Here is an 8,935-nt window from a genome sequence, read left to right as displayed (position 1 = left end):
CCACCTCCCCACCTCCCCACCTCCCCACCTCCCCACCTCCCCACCTCACATGTTAGAGGAAAAGAAGCCCCATCTTGGCACCTGGGTGGGGTGGCAGGGTTCACAGAATTTGAGATTCTCCTTAGTGCTGATCTGTAGAATACATATGCAATATGCATGTGGAAATTGGAATTGGAATGTGTTCCTGAGGCAGAGGATAAAGAGTAGGGGTTTTAACTGCTTTTGGAAGAAAGGAGAATGAAGTCAGCTCAACCAATTGATTGCTCAGGCTCTTAGGCAAGGGTCTTTTTTTTTCTCTACATCCTGTGGAGATTGTCCAAGGTCTGAGACATCCAAAGTTGAGATTGTGCTGTTAGGTCAACATCAGAAAGGTCAAAGAAGATAAAAAGTCAGATGTATGTTCCTGGTGGCTAAGATAAAGAGAAAAACGACATGTCTAAGTTTTAACATTGGCGTATAATGATATACTAGGCAGCTAAATGGTACAGTGGATAAAGTGCTGGTCCCAGAGTCAAGACGACTCATCATCCTGAGTTCAAATCCAGCCTCTGACACTAGCCGGGTGACCCTGGACAAGTCACTTAACTCTGCCTCAGTTCCTTATCTATAAAAATGAACTGGAGAAGGAAGTGGCAAACCACTCCAGTATCTTTACTAGGAAAACCCCAAATGGAGTCACAAAACGTCAGACACAACTGAAACGACTGAACAACAAAATAATGATATACTAAGTGACTTGAAATTATATCTTTACATTTTGCCAACTATTTCACAAATGTCTATTTTCTGGGAGAGTGATTTTAAGTTTACTCTGATAGAGACCCAGCCTGGAAAAAGATTAAATGGAGACAAACCAGGGCTAGTTGCAACAAGTGAAGTTGTGATAGGTATCTTTACCAACAGATTTAGGGGCTAGTGTCTTTATATACCTCTCCTATGTGATTTTTGCTTCATCTCTTTCTGTGTAGTCATCTTGTTTAGTGGTACTTTGGATTGATATCAGTGTTCTTTTCTTTTCTTTCATTTTTTTCCTTGGTGGTGTAGGGTTGTCTGTATCTGTGATTTCATCAGATCCCCAATTTGAGATTCATTTCACTGAGGCATATCAGGACACATCTCTAATTTAGTCTTAGAGAGTTGCCTTGAGCAACAAGAGGTTAAGTTAATTTCTCATGGCAATGTAACTAGTATACACACACAAACACTCACACATACACACACATATACACATAGAGAGTTGCCTTTAACAACAAGTATACACACACAAACACTCACACACACTCACACACACACATATGAGGTAGGACTTGAACCATGGTCTTCACTCACCCAAATCCTCACCCCAGTCACCTTCTTGACATCTTCCCTATGTCACATGCAGCCCTTCTCTAACCCTTTCCCCACCTCTTGCTTTGGAGATAGTAATTGAATCAATGCTAATACATCTTCTGGAAAGGATGTGTCAATTTACCTCATTCACCATTCCTGTAATTTCCTAAATCAAAAAACCCTTCCCTGGCTACCACTTCCTGTTAGATGTTGACTTCCCCTACAAACTTCCCCTGTAAACTCCTTGACAGCTAGGGTTGTTTGCATTTGCGTGTTTATCCCTAGTCCTTAGCACTGGGCTGGCACATAGTAATAAGTGTTTCATATATGTTTTTCATTCATTTGTTCAATCATCCATCCATCCATTCATTCATTCACTCATTTATTCATCTTAAGTATCTATTATAGAAAGACTGCATAACATAGTTGATAGAGAACTGGTCTTGGGGTTGGGGAGACCTGGGTTCAAATTCTGCCTTTGATGCTTATTGGTTGTATGTCTCTGGACAAGACATTTACCTCTTAGTGCCCCACAACAAGTCTCTAAGGCTATAAATTGCAGAATAGCTGCAGACATACATTGGTGGAGGGAGTTTCTTCATGAGGAGAATCTTATCCCAATGTCTCAGATTCGTACAAAAAAAAAAAAAAGAACAAAACACCCATAATTACCATTATCACTATTGCTTCTGTCATGCAGTTATTCTTTAACTAGCTTATTTAGGATTAAGGCAATGTCTTTGGAAGGATTGGGTGAACATTGCATTTGGAGGAAATAATAATTTTTCAGAGCAGCCCTAGCAATGCTGAGGATTGTATTGCCAAAGGACCTTGTTATGTGTCTTTGAACAGGACCTGTGTGATCTGAGGCTTTAAACTTTGCTTGAGCCATCTGATCCCCCCAAACTATGTCATTTATTTTAATATTTGTCCTTTCCTTCTTAATGAAATACTTGAAAATAGCAATTTTTTCTGTTCTTCATGTATAGCATAATTCAAATAAAATGGCATCCATGGAGACTTTCTACAGAACCATCAGCAAAATGCTCCATCATGGGTCTCTATAAAAGATATCTGAAAACTTGTTCTTGGCTTAAGACTTTGAACAAAGTTTGAGACTAACAACAAGGTCCCATTGTGCACAGAAATTTCTGTAAGGCAACATTCATTCAAGGGTTGATCTGTATTTCACAGTCCAAGAAAAACAACAGTTATTTATATAATTTTATCCATGTTTCTGTTTTTTCCTATCCATCCCCTCTCCCTGAATACCCCCTCCCCATCAAACCCTCCCACAAAGCTACAGCTGAAAACCTTGAGCTTGTAAAGGGAGGGAAGTACACATACAAATGTTTTTGCTTTTTTTTGGTTATGACAGAAACTAGATTGACAAGAGTTTCTTCTCCTTCTTCTTCTTCTTCTTCTTCTTCTTCTTCTTCTTCTTCCTCTCTTCTTCTTCTTCTTCTTCTTCTTCTTCTTCTTCTTCTTCTTCCTCTCTTCTTCTTCTTCTTCTTCTTCTTCTCCTTCTCCTTCTCCTTCTCCTCCTTCTTCGAAAGTGTTATTTACATGTTCCATATCCCCATTGTAATTTTGGAATAATCAAGTGTGGGACACAACAATAAAGATCCATCTATTCATGGGAATGTTCAGCTAATTAAATCACAGAATCTAAGAATTGAAAAATATCCCTAAGGTTATCCAGTCCATCAGTACTTGACCAAGAATTCTTTCTACAACATTCCTGATGACTTGTCATTCAGATTTTGCTTAAAGACCTCCAGTAGAGATGGGAGGTGGGGGATTTACTGCCTCCAGAGCTATCTCAGTTTTCTTTTAGATAGCTACATTTTTATATCAACCCTAAACATGCCTCTCTGAAAGTTTGAACTACTGTACCTTGTTCTGTCCACTAGGGCCAGGAAGAATGAAAATAATCCATAATTCATATTCTTAAATCATAATTCATACCCTTCAAATGATTTAAGAGCTTAAAGAGAGCTAGTATGTTATTCCCTTGTGCCTCCTCCCAACTTCTCTTTTCTAGGCAAAATATTCATTTCCTTCAGCCAGTCCTCATATGTGATGATCCTGGTGGCCCTCTTCTGGAAGATTCCCAGTTTATCAATATCCTTTCTAAAATGTGATGCTCAGAACTGAACACAACAATTCAGATGTGGGCTGACCAGGTGTAGCAGCAAGCACCCCAAGAGTCCTCAGGGTTTGCTGCCACCACAGGTTCTTGGATCTGCTTTGTTAAAGGAAAGCAACTCAAAATGGGTTAACAAGCTTACTTTAATCAGTCAAATATGTTTACCTAGTTCAGGGGAAAGAGGTCAGCACCCCGAACTTCAAAGTATACAGGCAGAATTATCAAGACAGAAACAGATCAAGTGGACAGATTTCAAACTGTCCAACCATTACATCCATACCCAATCAACATCTGAGTTTCAACATCTGGGTTTTTCAAAGCCGGGGGACTCTCAACAACGGCTTCCCAGAATTCAGATCAAATCACAGAACACTTCTCAAAGTGAGACCCCAAAACAAAGCTACACATCAGGGCTTATATAGCCTTCTCCTGGCTCAGAGAATGTAACAACCTTATTGACCCATGGCCAATCAAGAAGTATCTACTGAGGGGTGGCCAGGTAGCACAGCAAGTAAGAGCACCGGCTCCAGTGTTGAGAAGACCTGGAGATCGAATCCCGGGCTCAGACACTCAGCACCACACCCAGAAATAACTGGCCATGTAACATTGAGCAAGTTACTTAACCCCAATTGCTTAAAAAAAAAGAAGAAGAAGAAGTATCTACTGAAAAACAAGCCTCCCACCCCAGGCTCCAGGTGCACTTTAGCCTAGGGGCAGGGAAGATCTTTAAAATTCACATTCCCATTACACCAGGGCAGCTTACAGCAGGACTTCACTCCCCTAGTCCTAGTAAGCATGCCTCCTTTGATACAACTTTAGACCACATTATAATTTTTGCCTGCCATATTGCACTACTGGCTCATATTGAATTTTAATGTGGTCACAGAGTTTTGTGACTGTATGATAATATATAATACCAATGAATGTTCTGATAAAAACAAATACTTCAAGCATGTCAGCTAAAAAGCTTTGTTGGAAGCTGATGAATTGAATGATAACTTTTTGTATTGGCACAAATGGATGTGGGATTCTTTATTGATATTCTGTGATCCTTTAAGTACATAAAATTTCAGTGCTGAATGGGAAGTTTCTACTAGGGAAATTTTGTTAATGCTGTCTCAAAAGTTAGCTAGTTATTTGTTCTAGGAGTGCAGTAATTTCATGTCTTCAAAGTCCATACATTTGCCTTTGTATCTCTACAGTGCTTAACATACTATCTGGTACAAAGGCAGCACTCTCTTCATGTTAACCGAATTGAATTTTCATAACATATAGGATCTACTTGAGGGACAGCTAGGTGGCACAGTGAATAGAGCACCAGCCCTGGAGTCAGGAGGACCTGAGTTCAAATCTGGCCTCAGACACTTGACACACTTACTACACTTACTAGCCATGTGACTTTGGGCAAGTCACTTAACCCCATTGCCCTCCAAAAAAAAAAGAATCTACTTGATAGGGCACAATCCAACTTGAGATAAGGTATTTGAAAATTTATCAACAAAGAGAAAAGTTGTGAAGCTTAGGTATTTCAGTGCCAGAAACAGAGATATCAGAAATCTTGGGGAGGGGAATAGGAGAGGGAAGATTGTGTACCTGCTACTGGCCTACTTTTCCATAATAGCTACTGGGATGTCTAGTAGGTTGGTAAATGGAGATTGCTATGTAGTACTGGGTCACATTACTACAGTTCTAGCCTTTACAGAGGCTCTGAAATAGTTTAGAAGGCTGGTGGGAGAGAGATTAGATTTGTTGGTCATCTGCCATCACAGTATGTTTTTCACTAATGAAGGTTTTACCTTAAAATGATGCAGAAGTTGCATCTACATAGACAAACAAGCTTTAAAAAGAAAACATGGATAAAGTTAATCAATTATTTTAAAGATAATTTTATTCCTCTACTCCACTTATTTGTCCCCATTTCTCCCTTTCCTAAAACAACTTCTATTTTTGTGTATAGATGCAGTCTAAGATATGATAGTTCTAAGAACTTGGCAAAACCCAAATAAGAAGCCCAAATGATGAGATCTGACCCAGAGTTTTGCAAAGCATACCACAGGAGACAAAAATGAATAACTCCATGTGGGAGGAAGATTAATTTTTATTTAATTCAAGGAATCATTGTATACAGAGAGATTCCTCTCTGTAATAATTTAGAACCATTCTTTAAATTGATCTGTCTCTATTTCAGGATGAAGAATTTTCAAACCAATGATTTGTCTTTTTCTTCTGAGGAGGGTTATGGAGACAACAGTGGGCTTGCAGAGTACACAGCCAATTCAATTGATTCATCAATTAACTGGAAGGATATTACTTGGCTGAAGAAATTGACAACCCTCCCAATTGTTGCCAAAGGCATTCTCCGAGGTTCATTTATTTCTTCACTTAAAAACACACAACCTTTATAACTTTATGCAATGTAATTTTGACTTTTTTTTAGGGGGAGATGGGCACATAGAAAAATGAAGATGAAAAGCAAGAAGAGACTTTCTTGCTATTTAATGCAAGGTTCTTTACATATAATGACCCCAGTCCTCCACGATGGGGAAGCAGCATTATGAGAATTAGTTGGGTACTCCTGTAAATAGCATGAACATTTTCAAGCCACTGAGACATGATTTCATTTATCAAATTACTATTTCATAACCCCAAGTCATGAAATCATAGGGCTAGTCAGGAGACCATGGGAAGGACTATAAGATTCATCCATCAGGATAGCATATTAGAACTAAATGTTAAGACAACTCAGACAGGGAGGGAGTTTTAAACTCCCACAAAAAGGACCTTCACATTGGTGGTGTCTATATGGCTGAAAAGAAGTATTTAATAAGTGTGTGTGGCGGGAGGGTGGGGAAAATCACCTTCAAATGGTAAAGTTGCTGAATTACTCTTAAAGACATCTAATATGTTTCTTTTAAAACAGAGGATTTATTCCTGTTAAGACAAACTGATTATCAGTCTTCCTCCTGTAACTCAACCCTGATGCTCTCTCCCAGCTTCCCCTACCCCATCATATTCAAGGCCTCATCTGTCTTTTGGCTTAAAATCTCCCCAACTTGTTCTGTTAATTAATAGCTAGAAGCAACAGGCAAGTGTGGAAAATATACTTCCTTCCTTCCTTCCTTCCTTCCTTCCTTCCTTCCTTCCTTCCTTCCTTCCTTCCTTCCTTCCTTCCTTCCTTCCTTCCTTCCTTCCTTCCTTCCTTCCTCCCTCCCTCCCTCCCTCCCTCCCTCCCTCCCTTCCTCTCTTTCTTTCTCTCTCTCTTTCTTTCTTCCTTGTTTTTTGTTTCTTTCCTTTCTCTCTTTCTTTTGAATTAGTGGTTTATATAAAGAAAACACTTGATCTTTAAGTAGCTAAAGCATTCAGTCATTAGCTTCCAGTAGCCCTCGCTGCCCTCATATGTCTCACAACTTTTTTAGAGCTGAAGTATATGAAATACTGATTAATTTTATAATAGCAGCATGTGTCAGGACTGGTTTCTTAACCTCTATTGTATGTGTGTTTTCAAAAGAGTTCAAAGTTAGTGCATACTCCCCAAAACATTTTTATCATCTTTTTTATCAAATTTATCAAATTTTATCAAACATTTTGAATCTATGACTCTGAGGAAAAACCCATTAACTTACTGCAATGTGTTTTAAAAAAAAAGATCACTGGCAGAACTTTTTCTTTTAAGAAAAGCATTTTTTCTTTTGATTTCAATTTAAAAAAATCAATTTTGTTGTTACATGTCCCCTACCATATTTATCAACTGTCTATTACTGACATTATTATTGCTATCTTCCATATCCAGAAATATTTGTGGTTTGTTCTGTGTGATTATTACCTTCTCCAGGGTCTTTTTGGATTCTAACCTTACTTTACAAAATTAACCTCATCCCCAGCCTGATTTGGTCTTCAAACTACATCAACAAATGATAAAGTTAGTGCAATTCTAAAAGGCCTGATTTACTCCCAGGAAGTTGTTTACATCAGAGCAGAACCTTTCCCTTAATAATCACAATGAAAAGGGTGCTTTTGTTGCAGCCTAATACTTGCCTTCATTAGAAGAGGGAAGTTCCATGAGAAGAATGTCATCTCCATTTGTACTGACCATGTTTAGGATTCCCATCTTATGGTGTGCTGTGGAAACTTTCTCATAGCGTGACATAGGCTATGAGTCAAAAAGAGTGAAATAGATGTTCCTATCATGTGAGGTTGAAGAAGTGCCTAGTATTCTTGACCTTTGCATTCCTTAGGTGACCTTTGTGCCACCACCATCATCAATACAACTCTGTCTTCTCCTTTCCCCTACCACATCACTCTTATTCCACTTCTCCTACTCCCCCTTCTTTTCCCTCATCTTCCACCCTTCCTTTTTTTCATCCTCTTTTCTTTAGTGAAAATTAAAGAAAAAATTCCTTCTAAATTAATAAAATTATGTAGAAAATTATCTAAATACCTGGATGGCTGAATAGATAGATAAACAGATAAATAGACCTCTACTAGACCTGTGATTTCTTTAGTTTGGGCAAATAGTTCTGGTAGCAAAGCTCCCTCTATTAATGCAGATAAATAGCTAATAATAGAAGGTAATGCAGATAAATAGCTGCTATGTAATTTATGATCTTGGAAAGTTGCCTGTTGTATTGAAAGGTTAGTGACCTTTCCAGATACACATAGACAGTATATACCAGAAGAAGACTTGAACAATGGTTTTCCTGACTCTAAGTCTGGTTCTCTAGCAAGGATGTCACATCATTTCACATATATACTTGCAGAGAGAGAGATTTGGAATTTTGGTTTGGGTGCTACGAAAGATATTTCAAAGACAGTGGATGATGTTAAGGAAGTCCAGGGAAATGCAATTTGTACACATACCATTTATCCTGTAGCATCTTTGTATAACTATTAGTTTCTTTTATTTAACAAACAAAGGCATTTCTATAGTAACAATTTGCATCAAGCAACACATATGCTAATTTTGGACTTCAGGAAATCTGTTCTTGGAAATTCAATAATCCACATTTCACAGATTTATTCTTGTCTCATTAAATCCTTCTCATCCATATTTTCACTTACACTGACCAGAAGTTGCTCATCCTTTTCTGAATTTACTTTTAATTGTAAAGGTGATAGTTATGTTTGCAGAAATATGGGCTAACAGCTGGGAAGTTCTGGATGAAACATATTTTCCTTACCACCATTATATTTCCATGGAATGCAAGATACAATCTCTCTTGCTATGGCCAAACTCTGCTCTTTGAAAACTTCAACAAACTCCAAACATACACTTGAGGACAGGATTTGGCCTTCATTAGTTCACACGCTAACAAACATCCCACTCTTTAGGCAAAGGCATAATAGTAGTCAATGTGAAAATTCCTTCCTTCCTTCCTTCCTTCCTTCCTTCCTTCCTTCCTTCCTTCCTTCCTTCCTTCCTTCCTTCCTTCCTTCCTTCCTTCCTTCCTTTACTACTTG

The 8,935-nt window shown here is 38.4% G+C and overlaps 1 protein-coding gene across 1 annotated transcript in view; it reads left to right on the top strand.

Annotated features, from left to right (window-relative positions):
- HAO1 (hydroxyacid oxidase 1) overlaps positions 1-8,935 on the top strand; it is a 68,219-nt gene that overhangs the window by 44,355 nt on the left and 14,929 nt on the right. Inside the window, exon 4 of the mRNA XM_069062767.1 lies at positions 5,667-5,842. Within this exon, the coding sequence (XP_068918868.1) occupies positions 5,667-5,842 (176 nt within the window). The remainder of the gene's footprint in view (positions 1-5,666; positions 5,843-8,935) is intronic.

The sequence above is a fragment of the Petaurus breviceps genome, unplaced genomic scaffold, assembly GCF_028583685.1.
Source record: "Petaurus breviceps papuanus isolate PSGF00001 unplaced genomic scaffold, PetGlider_PUasm1.0 90504, whole genome shotgun sequence".
NCBI classification, from domain to species: Eukaryota; Metazoa; Chordata; class Mammalia; order Diprotodontia; family Petauridae; genus Petaurus; species Petaurus breviceps.
Note: the sequence above shows the minus strand (reverse complement) of the source record. Positions and strands in the feature narration are given on the sequence as shown.